The sequence below is a fragment of the Crocuta crocuta genome, unplaced genomic scaffold, assembly GCF_008692635.1.
Source record: "Crocuta crocuta isolate KB4526 unplaced genomic scaffold, BGI_CrCroc_1.0 scaffold44, whole genome shotgun sequence".
NCBI lineage: Eukaryota > Metazoa > Chordata > Mammalia > Carnivora > Hyaenidae > Crocuta > Crocuta crocuta.
Genome location: NW_027530179.1, coordinates 6,961,328 through 6,980,786, shown reverse-complemented (window position 1 = coordinate 6,980,786; position 19,459 = coordinate 6,961,328). Strand labels below are relative to the sequence as shown.

At 56.6% G+C, this 19,459-nt stretch overlaps 1 protein-coding gene across 5 annotated transcripts in view; it reads left to right on the top strand.

Annotated features, from left to right (window-relative positions):
* FOXP4 (forkhead box P4) overlaps positions 1-19,459 on the top strand; it is a 32,306-nt gene that overhangs the window by 183 nt on the left and 12,664 nt on the right. For 3 of the 5 annotated variants that reach the window (XM_077764983.1, XM_077764982.1, XM_077764981.1), the window contains exons 1-3: positions 1-52; positions 12,723-12,818; positions 18,773-18,895. The exon at positions 1-52 is cut by the window's left edge and continues 183 nt beyond it. In XM_077764983.1, the coding sequence (XP_077621109.1) occupies positions 1-52; positions 12,723-12,818; positions 18,773-18,895 (271 nt within the window). The remainder of the gene's footprint in view (positions 53-12,722; positions 12,819-18,772; positions 18,896-19,459) is intronic. The other 2 variants (XM_077764985.1, XM_077764984.1) reach the window with 1 other exon arrangement.

The window sequence follows — 19,459 nt, the reverse complement described above, 5'->3', positions numbered from 1 at the left end:
CAGCAACGGCGAGATGAGCCCCGCGGAGCTGCTGCACTTCCAGCAGCAACAGGTAGGAGCAGGCGCCCCTTCGCAGCCCCTGGGGAGAAGGAGAGGGGGTCAGTCTGGCCTCTTCCCTCTCCATCCTGACACGTGGGCCCCAGGCTTCCTGCCAAGCAGCCTCACTTCCAACCTTCTTGAAAAGGTCCAGCCCCTCCAGGGACTCCTGTGCCCTCCCACTCTCGTGGCCACCTTGGGGCAGGCAAGGTGAATGGAGGGCTCCTGGGAGAAGTGGGACCCGGAAGGGCCCCGAGGGGAGCTTAGGACAGTCTCAGAAAGGCCCACAAAGACAGACACCTGGGCGGTGTGGTAGGCCGGAGAGTGTGCGCCTAGGAGGGCTGGGCCCCTGGGCTCTCCTCCTGTGCACCGGCTTCTTAACATGGCTGGGAGAGGGAGACCCCCGCTTCAGGTGCTCCCTAGAGGGAAGGGGCTGTGTACACACCATCTTCACTTTATTTGTGTTGTAAAACATTCCCCACCTCCATCTCTGCCTGGGCCCCTGCCCCAGGCTGTGAGGAAATTAAACTTCCAGGCACCAGAGTCCAAAGCAGCTAGGAAAAGGTCAAGAGCAAAAGGCAAAGGCAGGCCTCCATTTTTTGGGCTTAGACTGGGAATCCCTATCTGCGTCCCCCTTCCCTTCCTCCCCGCTCTGCCCCACCCTCCATCATTCCCACCCTCAACTGCAGAGTTCAGGAGTTCAAGACCAGCCGCTGAAGTTCGAGAGGCCCTGGGGTGGGGAGCCTGGTTGGCTGATGATGGAGCAGAGGCCCCAGGTCCTGGCCCCATGGCCCCACCCGTGGAAAAAAGGAGAATCATGCTTGACAAGTTCAGGAGAACCGGCCCAGCCAGACTCAGCCTTGGGATTCTCCTCTCATTTGACTTCCTCCAGGCCCACTGGCGGCACTGCCCCTTGGGGGCTCTGCTGGGAACGTGGAAAAGTCAGGTCCTGCATGTAGTCCCCGCCCAGGGTCCCCGCCCAGGCCTCAAGTGTGCACAGGTGTGTACCCATATTGCCCTCACGCTCTCTCCCAGGCTCACGCTGGGGCTCCTCCTTCCACACCGTGGCCCCTGAGGGGCCCTTTCCCACCACACTGGTGGAACTCGAGGTCAGACTGGAAGCAGGACCACCAGAAGCCCGGCACCCTGTACTGAGTCACTCAGCCACCACTAACACAAACTGCACAAACCCGGGTTCAGTCCCAGCCAGCCTCCTACCAGCAGTGTGACCTTGGCCGAGTCACGGGCCCTCCCTGAGCCTTGGCCTCCTTGATACCTACAGTACAGGGTCTGTAGGATCAGGTACAATTTGAGTGTGAGATGCCTGTACACACTGAGGGGTTGATGTGGATACTAACAGAACCGAGGACTTTAGACATCGCTTCCTCTTGTGAACTGTGGACATGGGAACAGGAAGGACCTGTCCCCTTTCCCTGGGGAGATAGCCCTGCAGAGTTTGCCAGCATCTCCCAAGCCTTTCTAAGCAGGATCTCTGTGGAAGAGACCCTCAGAGTCTGTGCCACCTACTGGGAACAGAAGGTCAAAGGGCAAAACCCTACCCCTTAGGAAAATAACAAACACACCCCACCGGAAGTCTCCAGGGCCACCCATTTTATACAGCCACCTCTCCCCCTCTCTCACCTCTGTGCACACAGAGCTCCAGTGTGGTGGGGGATGGGATGTGGGGGGAATACTAAAACCAGAAAGTGTCTTTCATTTATTTTTTTACAATATTTTTAACGTTTATTTATTTTTGAGAGAGAGAGAGAGAGCATGAGTGGGGGAGGGACAGAGAGAGAATGAGACAGAATCCGAAGAAGGCTCCAGACTCTGAGCTGTCAGCGTGGAACCCAACGCGGGGCTTGAACTCACAAACCGTGAGATCATGACCTGAGCCAAAGTCGGACGCTTCACCGACTGAGCCACCCAGGCGCCCCTGGAAAGCCTCTTTTAAAACAGTTACTTAAAACTGCAGCGTAAACACAGATACCTCTATGACTGGGGAGATGTGTGGGCTGGGGAGAGACCGAGCTGTCCGTACTGATCAGGTTTCTGCATTCTGCATTCTGCATTGCACACGGGCCATGGTTCGCCATCTATATTCCATGTTCTAGTTGTTCCCTGTTTGCTTTGGGGACTGTCCCAAAGTCCTGGAAAATCCTATATCTGTTTCATAAATAAACTGGGGTGTAGCTTTGGAGGCAGGCGGATGGCTGTTTTATCCATTCGGGCTCACTGTGGGCCTGAGGCCCGGGGCCAAGGAAAACATTTGAGACTTTAAAAAGGTTCTCTTGGCTCCAAACTATGAGAGAACCCTGCAGAATTAAAATGATCAATGTTTCGATTGAAAGGAAAGTCTGTGGACGGCCCTTCTATCCCCAATGTATGAGCGAGGCTTTGGGGAAAGCCTCAGGGGTAACACTCCCTGGTACCCCCAACAACAAATGTTCCTGATTGTTTGTGGGGTAGAATAACTGTAGGAAAGAAAGCCTGGCCCAGTGGGTTCCTCCTCCCTCTCCTCCATCCCATCCGGGAAGTCCTTCGAGGACAAACCAACAAATACCTTGCCTCTGTCTGATGCTTTGGGTCTTTCTCGTACATGGCGTCATCTGATTGCCTGGCCAGCCCTGGAAAGTGTTGTTATTATTATTCCCATTTCAAAGGTGAGGGGGCACTGGCTGGTCCCGGTGACACAGGACCAGCTGCAGCTAGACTTCAGGTCTCCCAGTTCCTAGTTCAGGGCACAACACAGCCTCCTTTTGGCTGCTACCACCCTCACACAGTCCCATGGAGGAAATGGAGGGAGTGAGGCCTAGAACGTAGTAGGTGCTAAGTTAAACGTCTGTTGGTGAGTGCATGAGTGCATTCCCATTCCCTACCCTGAAAGCTCTTAAAAAAAAAAAAAAAGAAAAGAAAAGAAAAGCAACACTGCCAGCCTTAAGTAGCCACTGTAGAGGGAGGTTGGGGGTGGGTGTACAGGCTGTGCACTGGTCCCGTTCCATCTCCGTGGGCCTCCAAGCCCCTTCTCCCTCTTTCCATCTGCCTGTTGGTCTCTGTCCCTCCACTCTGGGTAAACGAGCCCTGGAAATGCAGTCTTAGCCTTTGGGAGTAATGAGTTGACAGAGGAGAGCGAGAGAAACAGGGCAAGTCAGAAGTCAGGCCAGTGACAGGACTTCAGGCTGAAACAAACAGTGCTGAAGAGGGTGGCCGCATCACTTTGGAACAAGAGCAGCCACTCGTTTCCATGCAACAGCAGGCCAGGGAGCTTGTTTAAACAGAGCCTGGGGCCGGGGGTGGGAGGTGGCATGGCCTGGCTGCCAGGCCCCATCTGACTAGAGAGAGGGTCCCTGGCTGGCTGCCCCATTTCAGCAGTCAAGGCCCCAGCTTCCAGCTCCCTCCTCTCAGCCCCCTTATGGATGAGTGAAAGAGCCACTGCCACCTCCACTCTGTCCTCAGGGCTTTCATAGGGCCTCCAATCCCACCCCCTTATGGAGAACATACCCTAAGAAGAAGGGCCAGAGCGCAGTAGGCCTTGGAGAGTGCATTCATTCATCAAACAAGCATTGAACCTTATTTATACTGGGCACCCTGCTGGCCAGCTGGAGGTGATGGTCCCCAGCTGCTATTAAAGAATACCCTGGACCCAGCAGACCCGCTGGCTGCCTGCCCTTCCATCCCCTTCGTTCAGCAAGGCAAAGCCTCCCTCCTCATCACTCCTTCCTCCCTTATTTCCCCTGTGATGGCTTTGTTCTTTAAAGGTTGCCCTTGCATTTTCTCCTAATCTGATGTCACCTGTATGAAATGCTCCCCGGGTGTGTGTGTTTGGGGGGGGGGGGTATTTTCCCCAGGGACTGCATGGATACCCTTTGAGCTCTGTGATGGGGGGGCTGTGAGGGCTGGGACGAGTGTGGGAGGTGGAGGGCCCACAGAGGTCTTGGGGACAGGCGTGGCCGCTCTGGCCCAGGCGAGCTGGACTTGGGGCCGCGAGGGCTGGGCCAGGCGGGGTAGGGGCTGGCGGCCACGCTGAAAGGCGTCCTGGGCCTCTGGAGCCTGCACTTCCATTGTCCTCAGGTTTCAGGGGTGACAGGTCAGCGAGGGTCACAGGAGGGTTGCCTAGCGTCTGGGAACTCCCACCGCAGTTGCTGTGGCAACCGAGACCAAATCCCACCCTGTTCACATCCTATGAGGAGATTCAAAGAGGTTGGGGGGCTCTGCACATTAATGGGCTTTTAACTCACCCCCTCCTAAGAGATGGGGGGGTGGCTAGGGCGAGGAGGAAAAGAAGAATGGAAGACATTTTTGTTGCCCTCCCCCATCTGGCTCTCCTCTGCCCAGGCTACTTAGGGGGATGTGGTGGAAAGGGGGGCCTTCTAGGGTGAATTAGCACACACGCCCCCACCTCACACACAATCAGCAGGGGTCTTTAGTCTTCAAGTCTGGGGCCCATGTCTCCTTGGGACTCATTGCCCCAGATTCTACTCTTCCTCTCTGGTCCCACATCTTCTGGACTCTTCTTTTGGTAGAATGAGCTCCTCCCCACGAGGTGCTGGGGGCCTGAAGGGAGAGTTGGGGCCCCAGCGGCCCAGAGCGGTGACTTAGGAACTTGTCAGTGAGGCCCTTGACTCTCCCACAGCTGTAGCACAGTGCATGGAAATTACTTTGCGCCGTGGTGGCCGGCAAATAGAAGGCCGGTGAGTGGGGCTCGGTAGGAAGGCAGCTTGTGGGGTTGTGTGGGGACAGGGCCTTCACCCCCTTCTTATACCCTTCCTGGCTTACTAAGCTGATGGCTACCCTGTTTTATGTGTCTGCCTCCAAGTCTCCCAGGAGGGTGCTAGGGCCAGAAGGGTGGAGAAGGCAGAGGAGAGGCCCTGGGTCCCTGCTTTGCTGGGACTGGGAGGGAGCCAGCCCACTCTACCGCTAGCCTTCCCTTCTGGTATGGAATTCTGAGAACCCCCCCCTTTCCCGTGCCAGCCCCCCTTTATGCCAGGGTTCTTGTCCGTACTGATTGGGAATTTGGAGAGGGGAGAATTTGGGGGAGGCATGGCCAAATGTTTCCTCTTCTGAGAGTGAAAGACTAAAGCGGGGAGGGCCACATCCCAGGGCCACCCCTTGGTGGGTCAGGTAGTTTTGTACCAGGGGAGCCCCTTTACTCTGAGAAGCCCCAGTGGGAGTCCTTGGGAAGGGACTCACATGCCCCTACGTGCCCCGCTCTGCGCTCCACACTTGAGCCCCTGGTAGAAGCACTAGTGTGAGGGTAGTGGCCCGGCGCACAGTGGCTCTGAAGGCAGACCTGGAAAGACACCCATTTCCAGAGACCCCACGGCTGCTGCGGGTCTGGGAGGCATCCCAGGGGATCCATTGAGCACCCCCGCGGAGCAAGGAGGGACTGAGGGAGCCACAGAGGAGCCCCTTACCCGTTTCAGAGCAGTTGGGGTCACTTGTTAATTCTCATCTCCTGGAGGTGGGGGGCCCGTTCCTGGGGCTGGTGGGGAAGGGGGCCTGAAACCCGGCTGTGCGCCCAGGCTCTGAGTCTCCCACCCACGTGGGCCTGCTTGTATCAGTGCGTTGCTGGTTTTCATTTTAATGGTTCTAATTTGAGAATGCGCCGATGTCATTTTTACGAGGTTGGTGTAAAAAAAATTTACAGCCTTTCCAAAAAGCTTTTTTTTTTTTTTCCAAGGGAAAAAGGTGTAGAATCACTTCGGGGGTTTTATGGTCTCCTCTTCCCCATCCTCCTTGCCCCCCTTCTCTGTGTCATTTCATTTTTATGTCTCTGCTGGAGGGCAAAGCAGGGCTGGCAGAGAACCTGGACCTCCCTAGGTCAATACCTTTAGTGGTAGGGGCCACTGACCTCTGACCCCTCTCCCTGGGCCCCTTCCCTCCACTCTCTGGCCTCAGATGATTTGCATTTCAAGCAGTGGACCAAACAGTGCTTCCTGCTTAATTCAAATCAACAAGTTCTTATTAAGCACCTACTGTTTACGAGTGGGTTATGTATCTACCCTTAGAGATTATATCACTTCCTGCTTAAAATCTTCCAGCAATTTTTCCTCAAGCATAAAATGAAATAGAAAACCATTGTCAGGGCACCTGGGTGGCTCAGTCAGTTGAGCATTTGACCCTTGATTTCGGCTCAGGTCATGATCCCAGAGTTGTGGGATCCAGCCCCCGTGTAGGGCTCTGCTCTGAGTGTGGAAACTGCTTGGGATCCTCTCTCTCTCTGCCCATCTCCCCGCCTCACACACACACAGTCTCTTTCTAAAATGAAAAAAAAATTTTTTTTTATTTAAAAAAAATAAAAAGGGCAGGGGCACCTGGGTGGCTCAGTCAGATGAGTGTCCAACTTTGGCTCAGGTCATGATCTCACAGTTCATGGGTTTAAGCCCTGCATTGGGCTCTGTGCTGACAGCTCCCAGCCTGGAGCCTGCTTTGGATCCTGTGTCTGTCTGTCTCTGTATCTCTCTGCCCCTCCCCTGCTTGTGCTCACTCGCACGCTCTCTCCCTCTCTCTCTCAAAAATAAAAAAATGTTTTTAAAAGAGAGAAAGACCATTGTCCCTCCATGATCTGGCTCCTGCTCAGCTCTGGGACTTGCTCCCATGGCACTCAGCATGGCTCTACTGGCCTTCGTAGTTTATAATGCTCCAAGCTGAGTCCCATGTCAGGGCTCCTGCACCAGCTCTTTTGTCCACTGCGAAGACTGTCCCCTGAAAGGGTTCCCTCCTCATCCTCACAGAGGCCTTCCCTGGCCACACGACCTAAGTAACCAGCCAGCCATTCTCTGTGTGACACTGACCCCCATCTCTTCACCTGCTTATCTTTGCTTTAGTGTTATGTTTCATCCCATTAGAATGTAATCCCTGTTAAAGCAAATACCTCATGTCCCCAGTGTCTAGGACAGTGCGAGTGCCCTGTGGGGCTTCTCAAATACTTGCTGAATTATTGATAAGTGAATAGAGCCATACTATGGCCATTCGGGGGGACAGGTGATGGGCTTTCCTGGGGCTCTTTGGGGGTTTGGGATAAGCTGACCCCCCCTTCCCCTACCTCCTCATGCCCCTTCCCCTAAATCTAGCCAGCCCCAGTCGAAATTCAGTGTCAAGATAATTTCTATCTCAATTTTGCCAAAATTAGCTATATGCAGACAAAAGAAAGTTCGGCGTTTATTTTGGCTGCCCCTCCCCACAATCCATATGAAACCAGAATTTGCTAGAAGGTCCTCCATCTTGCCTGGCCGCCCCTGGCTCCTCTTCCCTGCACAGAGCCTGTTCTGGTTCTGCTGCTCCGGTGTGACTTCGGGCACGTCACTGCCCCTCTCTGTGTCTCCACTTCCACCTCTGTGAAGTGAACTACAGCTATGCTTTACAAACCATTTAGCTTAGGATCCATGGTAAGAGATAGATTTTACATGGAACCCTAGCACACAGGGCTTCACAAGACGGTGCTTAAACTATTATGCTTTCTTATATGTGAGTGTATGCGTCCCTACTTTTTGGACCCACTAAATTGATATTATGATCCACCATTAGCTCATGAGCAGCAGTTTAGAACACACAAGACCAGATCGCTGTAACACTTCCAGCCTTACCAGGTCTGGGTGATTTTGTTGCTCCATTCTCAAAGTTCAGCCCTTCAAGCTGACCTCCGAGCACCACATCCCTGCGCGCCTGATCCTCAGCCTGGGGAAGGGGCCAGTGAGCAGCCCTGCACTGGCTCCCCTTGAGAGGATGCCTGTCCCTCCCCCCTGAATTCCCAGAGACAGAAGTGAGGGTGTGGTCTCATCCTGCAGAGACCCTACTGCTCACAGACTTGTTTTTCTTTTCATCACAGCCCCCTACCCGTGGCCCTCAGAGCTCTGGCTTCATTCCCCTCCGTCCCCAGCAGCCCTCCCTGGATGCCATCCGTTATAAGCCATTTGTTCCTAATTGTGGAGATCCTGCTAATGACTTCTGAACGGGCGGTGTGGGGAGGAGAGTTCGCCTTCATTAGCAAGACAGTTCTTAGGCTTGAGGGGGAAAGGGAGTGGGGGTGGTCTGGAGGAGGGTCGGGTTAGCAAGTCCTGCTGGGTGGCACTGGACAAATGACCGGGAGCTTCCTGGGAAGGGGCAGATTAATAGTAATGACAAAAGTTAAGGTCCACCCAGGACCCACTGGGCGCCAGGCACTGTGCTAAGTACTACATGCTTCACAACAACCCCAGGGACTACAGACAGGGTTTCTCCTACTTTGCAGAGGAAGACGCTGAGGCTCAGCGAGGTGAAGTGACTTACTTAAGGTCATTCAGTGTGTGGTGGAGCCAGGATTTGCATCCAGAGGTCCAACCCACGTCCATGAACTGAATGGCCTGGTACTGCCTCTTTTTAAGGAAAACTAAACCTTATCCCCCAAACCACAGAGCTGAAGATTAGGTTTTAGGGCCAAGGGGTAGAGAGAGGAGAGAGAGGGCCTCTTTAGAGGCCAGATGACTCCCTGTTTTCTATTCTGCCCCTGAACCCCCTCTCCCTCTCTCTCCCTCCTTCCCTCCCTCCCAGGTTTTCCATCATGGCTTCTCCTTGGAGTGGGATTCTAAATGCCTTTTCCCACCCAAGGCTGTATCTGGATATCTCTGGCTCTCAGGGAAAGGACACTGAGCCCAGCTTTCCGAAGATTCCTGTCTTGGTCCTGTCTCCCGGCCTGAGCCAGTTTTACCTCCCCTTCATAAGTAGAGAGCAGAAAGCACACAGGCTTAGGGGAGAGATTCACAGCCCCTGAGGGACCATGCACAAGATCACCAACGGCCTCCAGTGGGTGAAGGGGGCTGGTCCGTCAGAGGTTGTCCAGACTCCATTTCCTGGCCTTGGGACCTTGGGTCTCGGTTTCCTTGTCTGTAAGATGGAGACAGCGACCCGGGCTTCAGCAAGATCTAGAAGGCCCTATACAAGTGCCAGCTCTGTCCACCCGCCCTGCCCCACCCAGTCCAGCCTAGACCAAAGTGAACTTGGCAGGTGTGTGTGCTGCTGGGGAGAGGGCTCACAGGTACATTTCATAACATCTGTGTTTTCAAGGGTGCTGTGACCTTCAAGGGGGCTATGATGGTCGGCATCATCAGAGAAGGTGGGCTGGATCTGTCTGGGGTTGGGGGTCATTGGTGTCCACAGCTCTCAGCAGCAGGCAGTCCGGTGATGTCATCAGGCCTTGGGGCCAACAGCCGGTGTAGAGGATGCCTGGCGTGTCAGAGTGGTGCTGGGACTCAGGTTGGGCTGTAGAAAGTCTCAAACCTACCTGATCCCTTGGGTGACCCCCCTGGAAGAGGGAATCCTGGGCCGGAGGGGCCCCCTAGCTTCCAGAGCACTGTCCCCAGCTGGGGGTCTGGATGTGTGGACAGCGGTGGGGAGTGGGGAACTGAGCAACACTGGAGGACGCAGCAGTCAGGGCCTTGTCCAGGCCAGCTGGGGGCAGGGGGGTGGGAGCTTGGGCCCCAAGTCCAGGGTCTGCCCATCACCCTTAACTCTGGGAACGTACGGCGTGATTTTTAGGTGGTACCCACACCACTCTAAATCGGGTCAGAGCTGGGGTGCTTGAGTGGCTCAGTCGGTTAAGCGTCCGACTTAGGCTCAGGTCATGATCTCACGGTTTGTGGGTTCAAGCCCCGCGTCAGTCTCTGTGCTGACAGCCAGCTCAGAGCCTGAAGCCTGTTTCAGACTCTGTGTCTCCCTCTCTCTCTGACCCTTCCCTGCTCATGCTGATTCTGTCTCTCTCTCAGAAGTAAATAAAACATTAAAAAAATTATTTTTTAAAAAATCGGGTCAGGGCTGAGCTCTGTAAGCAAATTACAGGAAATGACCTTGTGTACCAACACCTCTCTGTCTCCTCTGAGCACAGGGCCGGTGCATGGCGGGTGGCCATGGGTGTAAGTAACTGACTGAATGAATGAAGTACTTGCAGGCACTCTGACCCTAATGACCTGAGGGGCCCCTGTGGGCCCCTCCAGCCTTTCCTGCTGCCAGCCCAGGAATGGCTTCAAGATCCCTGGGCTCGCTGGGCCGTTTCACTCCTCTGTACGATGGGCTCGCTGCGCCAGCCTCCTGGTCTACCTCACAAACCCGCCCTTGGGGACCCGAGGCAGTGCCGCCGGCACCTTCTCCGGGCCGTGGTGCACCTTCTCCAGGCCGTGGTGCCCTGTGCTCAGCTCTGCTCAAGCTCTGAGGGGTGGCTGTAGGCACAGACCCGCAGCCCTGAGTCCCAGGTCCCGGGGCGGGCCTGCTTCGGCTGGCTCTGTGTGTGTCGACACCTAGCACAGCCCCGGCACACGGCATGCGCCCAGGAACGGGAGGGAAGAAGCGAGGGAAGAGTGGGGCAAGCTCCCTGTCACCTGGGCTGCAGGGGAGGCCCAGGGTGGAAGGAGGGCGGGAGGGGGAGTGAAGGGCCTGTCGCAGATTGAGACTCTAAGGGCTGTCGTTTTTCCTTATAAATCTTGTAATTTCGTGCTCCAGGGGACCACAAAGCAAGAGAGTCTGTAGGGAGTGAATCCAACTCCCCCCAGCTTCCCCTGGCAGCCCCTCCTGCACCTCCCCTCTCCCTACTCTGACCAGCTTCCCCTCCCCTCTGGGTTGCCTGGGCTTGCTAGCTTCTCCAAGCCTTCCTCTCACCCCCCACCCCACTTGCCCCTGACCTCTGACCTACCTCTCTACCCTACCTCTATTTCTGGAGGACAGAGAGCATTTGTCTGACTCCGTAGACCCCGGGGGGGGAGGGGGGGAGGTCCCTAAGGCAGATAGAGGCAGAGGCTTCTTCCTGATGACTGTCTGGTCACCTCCCTCCCTTCCCTCACCCCATCTCCCCCGTTTCAAAGCCCCTGAGAGCCTTTTGACTCAGGGAGGTCAGATTGTGACTTTCTGAAGTGAATCTTGGAGAAGACAGTGCAGGCCACCTCTCTAGGGGACTGGGGGGGAGGTGCTGGGGAAGGTCTAGGATCTGAGGAGGGGCATCGGAACTCCAGGTTTGCTGGGGGGCGTGTGCCCATAGATACACCAGTGAGTATTTGGAGACCATGCTAAGGGGGGCTAGGTTTAAGCCTGGGGATGGCTCGGCTGTTGAATGGCAGTAAAGAAGGGCCGTGAAGGCCATGTGTATACAGGCAGTGCGCCCCCCGTGAGTGTCTGCTGGGTGCTGAGTGTGTATGCGTGTGTCCATATTGCACTGCACAAGGTTCGCCTCATGGCAGTGAGGCCAGGGAGCAGAAATCCACGTGAGGACAAACAAGTGTGTGTGTGGACAGAGGTGAGGGAGCTGCAGTGAGCATGCTTCGTTGCACTGGGCAGGAGGCCATGCCGGGTGGGGACCAGCCAAAGGAGCTGAGGGAGAGAGCCCAGGAGGAGACTCCCAAGAACGGACGGGAGCAGACTCTTTGCGATGCCACCTTGGTGCCAGGCATGGGTCCTTTCACCACCCCTGGTGTTTCAGAGATGGGCAGCGTCCGGTTTCACAAAAGAGACAGAGTAATTTGCCCAGGGTCATACTGCTGGGAAGCAGCACAGCTGGGGTTCAAACCCAGGGCTCTCTGATGTCAGAACCCCTATCAAAGGCCTGGACATAAGTGCCTGGGGTGTCACAGGAAATCTTCGTGGAATGTGGGGGGTTGTGCTCCTGGAATGTGGATTCAGGACAGGTCCCCACGTCCCCTGCCCCTGAACTCCCCATCTCTCCCCGGCTCCTGCCCAGTGACCCAGAGTTGAGCGATGGAGGGCCTGGCCGTCCTTACAGATGGAGAATTTCCTGGGCCTGCCTCCCTGACCCCTTACTCCCCCACCAGACCTCTCACTGCTCACCTTCCAGGCTCACAGATGGGCCAGACCTGCCCTCCCCACCCCTGCAAACTCCATACCCTGTGGGCTCACAGTCGTGTCCAAGCCACCAGGGCCTCTGAGCCCGGACCGCCACCATTATGTTGGAGCTGCTTGCCAGTAGTTCAGACACACCCTTGAGTTTCTGACCCAATTCCCCCATACCATGAGGCCCTGTACCCAGATCCCTGAACTCAGAGAGCCGCACAGCTCTCAGGCCCGGAGATCTTGCCCTCATCCCCTCAACTCTGAGTGGTGACTCCAAGGAAATGCTCCTCCCACAGCCTCCAGCCCCGGCCACCCAGCCGAGACCTCCTGGGCGTCAGAGCCTCCCTCTGACACCTGGCTGTGTGACCCTGGGCAAGTTACCTTACCTCCTGGAGACTCCATGTCCTCAGCTGCAGAATGGAGCTGATAATCCCTGGCTCACAGCCTCACAGGCAGGATTCCATGAGATCTTGTGTGCAAAGGGCCTGACACGTAGCAGACGTGCGAGTAGTACCTACTGTTAGTACCTGGAGTCCGTCCGCTGCACTTTCCCCTGGGGTCCTTTCTTGGCCACCGTCCCTTCCATCTGCTGCCCCCACTGAGTCCCGGTAAAACCTCTCTGGTTCCGGAGTCAAGACCTAAAGGCCTGGCGCTCTGGGCACTCAGAAACTCCTACCTTGAGCCTTACCTCCAAGCCTGAGTGGACCCTGGGACCTGCTCACTAACCCCCAGGACCTTCCACCCTAGCCTGACCTCCTCCCCTTTGCCGGACCCTCCCTGAATCCCGGGTCCTGCACTGACCCCGGAGCACGCGCGCTGGGCCCTTCAGGCCGTGTGGGAGCGGGTCAGCCTTGCGCTGACAGGCCTCTGTCTTGTAGGCCTTGCAGGTGGCCCGGCAGTTCCTGCTGCAGCAGGCCTCCGGCCTGAGCTCCCCGGGCAGCAATGACAGCAAGCAGTCGGCCTCTGCCGTGCAGGTGAGGAGGAGGAGGGTGTGGGCCAGGGATCAGGTCGGGAGGGGGGCACTGGGCCCTGGGGGGGTGCAGGGGGAGGGCCAGTGGGCGGATTGCTCTTGCCAGCCCCCGGTGCCACAGAGTGGGCAGCTTTCTGGAAGCAGATGCAGCCAGCGTGGGGTGGGGGAACCTCTCTGTCTCTTGTTTCCACCTGATCACCCAGGCCTTCCTCAGCTCAGCCTCTTTGTCTGTGGCTCAGAGTGTGTGTCTGCACTCAGCTCTCTCTGCTGGCTTCCCTTCTCTGGCTCTGCCCTCGGGGTCCCTAGCCCTTCTCAGCTTTCTGCTTCCCTGTCCTTGTGGGTCACTCAGCCTCTCCCTCTCTCCCCAGCTCTCTCTTAGATCTGAGGTCCCCACGTGCCCCCCCATCTCTCACCCACCACCTCTGTCTCCCCCAGTTTCCTGTCTCTTGGTGTCTCTCTGTCTCTTTTGTTTTCCTTTGCACAATCTGCCCTTTTTTCCCCCCTCTCCCTTCCCCCAGCTTGCCGGCCCATCTGGCTGGCTGGGGGAGGGGAGATCTGTGGGAGGTGNNGGGAGGTGGGGGGTTGGGGGGGGAGGGAAGGGGGGCCTTCTGTTTACCTTTTGTGTCACAAAGAACTTGGGAGAATTGCGGTCTAGTCTGGTGGGTCAGGATTGGGGCAGCCAGCTCCCCCCCCACTCCGCCACCGCAGCAGGGGAGGCTTGGAATTGGGGAGAGGATTAAGCAGAGCTTTGAAAGGAAGTTTATCCAGGGGAGGAAGGGTGAGCACGATCCTGAGCTAGAAGCTCTGGAGTTTGGGGAGGGGGCTGCTGAAGGAAGGAGGGGAGTGAGGAGGTAAGCAGGGATGTGGTGCAGGGTGCTTGGAAGACCCAGGACAAGGCTTTGTCCAGAGGGTGGGGGTGGGGGAAGATCCCTGTGCTCTGAGGAGTATCTGAGCTTTATGTCAAACAAGCTTAGGTTCCAGAAAATGCTCTGAAGAAGTTCAAGGTGACAGATGTGGGGCCTGAGCAGTGGCCCCCTTGTAAAGTCTTGAACCTAATGAGACATCCCTCAAGGGGGAGGAGTTGGGTCAAGATGGGTTGTGGTCTGGGTGGAGAGGTGAGAACCAAATCTGGAAGGTCAATAATGGGCAGAGGAGAAAGTTCTCACACTGGAATGATGAAGAAGGTTCTCATGCCCATGTGGTGTCTGGACAGGGTCTCTTTGAATTAGGCATCCTCCCTTCCCCCACATATTCCCTGGGTCTGAAGTGGTCCTCTGGCTACTGCTCTGGGTCATCCTGACCCTGGGCCCTGCCTCCCACCTCCTTCTAAAAACAGGCAGGGGTGGGCTGGGGAGTGTTCCCCCAGCCAGAGAGGGCCTGCTGACCCAGAGGTAAGAGGGAAGGAGCTAGATGGTGGTTGGAGGGACCAAGGTCAGGCATCAAGAAGGACTTTACGGCCGGCTATGAGGTGTAGGAGATCTGAAATAATGGGGGAACGGAGACCATGGAATCTTCCTGAGGAGAGCCCCCTCCCCCCAAATAAAAGCAACCCTGGATAGCTTGGCATAAGAGGAGGACGTTTTGGTCAGAGGGACAGATCAAATGATCCTTTTCTCGGGCCTCCTCCTCCTAATGACTCCAACTGAGTCATCCATTCATCAAATACTTAGTGCTGACGAAACCAACAACGTTTACAGAGTTCTTACCATGGGGGTAGATGCAATATGCTTTCTGAGTGTCCTCTGTCTCCCTCCATCCTCACAATCCTGTGGGGTCTACAGATGCTATTATTATTAGCCTCATCTTGCAGATGAGGAAACCTTGGCCCAGATAGGTTAAGTAACGTGTCCAAAGTCACACAGCTAATAAGGATGGAGCCAGGATTTGACCCCAAGCAACTAGCTCCAGAATTTAAACTTAAATGCCAACACTGGGACATGGTGTGTGCTTTGCACAGTACTGAACACCAGTAATCCCCAGGGAGGATTTTCTGGGCTCAGGGAGGTGGGGTTCCTGGGGCCACGTCTGCGCTTCCCCAGAAGCCCGGAGCTCTCACTGTTGGTCTTGCTTCTCGCCCAATCCTGGATACCTCCCTTGCCTCTCCTCTCTACCCTTAGGTTGATTGTGTCTAAGGAGGTGAACCTTCTGTCTCTGCCTGGGTCCCAGGGCCTAGAAATAGCTTTTCTGTGAGTGATGTGCTAAACAAAGGGAGATAGACAGCAGCCCTTTTCCAGGGGCCCCCACATGACACTGCTCTGTTCCCCATCTCGAGACAGGATTGGCTGCCCCGCTCACCTCCCCGCCATGTTCACAGCTTCTCTCCTGCAGCCAGCTTCACAAGGTTCTAGAACCATCGGAGTCTCCAGCTCTAGGCTGGAGATGGCCTAGCCTAGGCCCCAGCCTGGGCCCCCAGCAGGGAGGAGTCAGTTATAGAAAGCAGCAAAGGTAGCTGGGAGTTTTGGGGGGCAGAGCGGGATGGTAGGCTAGGGCCAGGCCTCTTAGCTCTGCCCATCTTCTCAGGCCACCCCCTCCCTCCCTCCCCCAGGCTGACTCTTCCAGAATTGCTGGAAGTTCATCTTGTGTCCCCAACACTTCTTTCTTGCTGCAGCTCCATCCCAGAACTAACCTGCGGACTTCCTGTTGGTCATTTGCAAGGGAGTTTATTCTAAACCAAGCTCTGGCCTGTCTGGCCTGGTCTCTCCAGCAAGCCAAGGACCTTAGACCCCACTTAAGAGGGCGAATTTAGGTTCTTGATTCTGGCACCAAATTGCATCCATGGGGTGCACAACCTCCCAAACCCTCAGGTCCCAGATAAGCTGCCTCTATGTCAGGCCCCCCAGCCCAGCACGCTGTAATCGCGGTGGGTGGGGGACTCAGGGGCCTGGGCAGGGTCCCCGAGGGAGGGGCTGGAGGCAGCCGTCGGCGTTTAGCCCAGGGCTCACCCTGCCAGGGCTTTAGTAAGCATTTAGCTGTCCTGGCCACTCTCCAGACAGTGACTCACGGGCCTTGCTGAGCTGACAAGCTGACAGTGCCTATCCTGACGCATCCCAGCCTGGTGAGGGGTCAGCACGGACACCAGGGAAGCTCCAGCTCAGTCCTCAGAACCCTAAGGGGCCCTGGGGGAGGTAGACGGGGTCAGGCAGCTCAGGAGCGCGGCATGCGGCAGCCACTTCGCTGACCTTTCTTGACCCCCTGGGCCCACTGGACAAGTACACACAAGGTAATCCGTCCGCATCTCTGTAGCCGCCTCTCTGGCCAGCCGTTGGGCCAATTGGCAGGAATGGTGGAGGCCAGGGAGGCCTTCCAAGGTCATCTCTTCCATTCCCCTGCGTCCAAGTAGGAAAGCCCCAAGGAAGGAAATGCCACATCCTTTCTTGCATGCCACTCACCGTGACTCACAGCCCCAGTGACTGGAAAGATCCCTGGTGTCCGGTCTGTCTCTCCCTGCCTGGGCCGTGTCCATCCCTAGTTGAGTCTTCCCTGGGAACGACAGGCCCCAGACTCTTGATCCTTGGGGACCCTTGCCACGCAGTACCCTTCCGGGGCCCCTGGTGGGCCTAAGGGGCAGTCATGGAGAAGAGAGAGGGGAAGGAGGAGAAGAGAAGAGAGAAGAGAAAAACCCAGAATGTTTTTAAAAGTAGTTTTCTCTACATTTGTGTGGAATTTGATGGCCTACAGATCACTTTCACGTACCCCTTCTCACATCGTGCCTTTGAGGAAAGGGCAGGTGATGTAACTCCTCTAGGCCTCAGTTTCCTCATCTATAAAATAGTATGAGGATTAGAACCTTCTCCCTGGGGGTGCTGTGAAGACTTATGAAATAACACAAAGGAGCCAGCTTCAGAAGTTTCTAGAACTTAGGGTCTGGGTGCCTAAAGGCACGTAATGAGCAATTGGAGGTCTGGGAGAAGGTGAGATGGGGTGATTTCAAAGGATGGTCAGTGTCAAGGACAGGAACTTAGGTCACCTGCCCCAGAAATCCAGGACTGAGCTCAATACCACCATGGTGGGCACCCCCATGGGAGGAGGGAAAAAAAGGACAGCTGAGCCACCTCCCAGCTTTGAGGACATCCCGCAAGCGGGGTGGGTCTGTGCCGTTGTCTGTCTCCTCGGCCCCGGCCCCTCCCAAGAGTGAGGACCAGAAGACCCCTACAGCCTGGCTTTCTAGAGGTGCCTCCAGATACACTTGTAAAAGGGGAGGTCGGCCTTTGGGTCTCCAGCCCCATCGACCCCTCAGTTCCCTGGATATGTTCGGTTTCCACACACTCTTCCAGACCTTCCTCAAGACCAGCTCTGGGGTAGGGAAGGCAGTGTGGGACCTGGAGACACCAGGAGCCGTCGGGTTCATAGACCTGGGCATGAATCCCCATGCTGCCATTTAAGGCTCCTGGTTAGAGGTCCCTGGGAGCCTTCATTCACACAGCATCACAGCTAAAGAGCTAGGGTGTACCCCTCCCCGGGCTGTTGGCACAGAGATGGCCGGGATAAAGGAGAGGAGCCCAGGGTGGGGGCCCAGCCACTAGTTGTTGTGGGGGGGGGGTGGAGGGAGAAGAATTGGGGGCACTGGGACTTCCCCGATGTCCCCAGATCCACCACACCTCCCCTGCTGCTCCTCTGCCAGGGGATTCCCTAATTGGTGGCTTGAGGCAGAGTACTGCCCCTGCCAGGGATCTGCAAGGGAACCAGCTCCTCTCCCCTGCCCCACCCACGAGACTAGGGGGAGGTGACAGGGCCACAAGTCCCCTGAGGACATAACCTGTCATGTCCTGCCCGGGACAAGTCCCTGCAGAATACTCCTCCCTGACTGGGCTGCCTGAACCCCTCCCTCCCCACCCCTGGGCTGGCAGAGGGGCCTCTGATCTGCTGGGGAAGGTATTTCAGCTCAGGGGTGCAAACAGTGAGTGCCTGCTGTGTGTGGGAAAGGGAAAGGGGGGGTTGCGGGGGCGCTTCTAGGGCTTGGCAGTGGGAGGGGAGATTAGACAAGCTGGGCTCAGAGTGGTNTGACTGCCCAAGCCTGGGGATTTCAGGGAGGTGGGGCTGGGAAAAGAATGATGTTACTGCTTCTCCAGAAACTTCTTGCTGGTAGCTAAGTCCTCCAAGCCCCCACACAGAGGCCTAACCCAGGGCAGGGGATAGAAGGCAGCTCCACTTTGAGAATCTTGCATGTTCCTGCTGGGAGGAGCCCTCTCTTGTAGTCCAATCCCTGTTTCACGGTTGAGGAAACTGATGCCCCAGAGACAGCAAGCGATTGGCCTGGAGGTCACCCATCAAATTCATTCCAGGGCCAGGAGTAGCAGCAGTAGTGTCTCCCAACTCCCTGCCTGGCATTCTTTCCAGCCCACTTTGACTTAACTATGCCTGTACACACCAGGGAAGGCACCCCCAGGGCTTCAGCTCTGGGCCTCTGCATGTTAACGTCTAGACAGGTGTGCGAGAGTATGTGACGTGTATGTGATCAGAGCCGGAGGCCCCATGCCATGTGGGCCACTTTTTGAGCCCCTCCCCCAACTGCAGACCGCCCCCCTGGCCAGGCCCACCTTGTAGACAGTGCCATCAGACTGGACTGAGCAAGACCCGGATTTGGCTCCGTGTGGCCTATCCCCTGAGGGAGAAGCGCTGCATCGCACGCACAGGTGTGGGTTCTCCTGACCCTGACACTAGGGTCTGCCGTTCCTTCTCTGGAGACAGCGCATCGTGCAATGATAGCCAGCCCTTAGGAGCGCCTGCCGTGTGCCAGGTCTGTTCTAAGCATCACCTCGATCCTCATGATAGCCACAAGGAGTAGGCACTGCTGCTACTTCCTGGTTCAGAGAACAGGGAGCTAAGTCATTTGTCGCAAGACACCCAGCTAGCGGGTGGCAGAGCCAGAATTCGAACCCAGGCTGTCGCGCTCGGGTCCATGCCGCCATACCGTGGGTGGGATTGAGGTGAGCAGGCTAATGGGGCCAAATCCCACAGGTGCCCGTGTCGGTGGCCATGATGTCGCCGCAGATGCTTACCCCCCAACAGATGCAGCAGATCCTGTCACCCCCACAGCTGCAGGCCTTGCTCCAGCAGCAACAAGCGCTCATGCTGCAGCAGGTGAGTCTGGCCCCCGGGCAGCTGGGAAGTCCAGGAGGGGAGGGTGGGGCAGGGCAGGCGCAGGCTTCCCATCTCGCACCCTGTTTACTGCCAACATCACTGCGGGCCAGAACAGTGGCGGAAACCAGAGAGACTGCCCGGGCTGGACTGATCTGCATTCCCCCCGGGGCAGCTGGGGAGAGGTCAGAGGTCAGGCCTCTCCCACAGCAGCACCCCTGACTCCTCCTTGTGCCGGCCCCACCTCTGTATCCAGAGCCCCAGGGAAGGGCAGAGCACTGGAACATCCAGGCACCTTGTCCTGACCTATTCAGGAGACCCACCAAGCAGCAGCTGCGGGGATGGGGGGGTCACTCTCTCCCCCACCGCCTCCCCTTCCAGGCCCTGCTGGGGACCCTCGGAGACGACTAGGGAGAGCAGACCTCTCTCTGCGGGGTGTCTGTTTCACCACCCCAGTGAGACTCTCTCCTTCTGCCTCCAGGAGCCCAGTTAAGAGCAGGCTGGGGTTGCACTAGGGTCTGCAGTCCCCTGCCCATGGTGACCCACTCCCACCCCTGCCCCCACCCC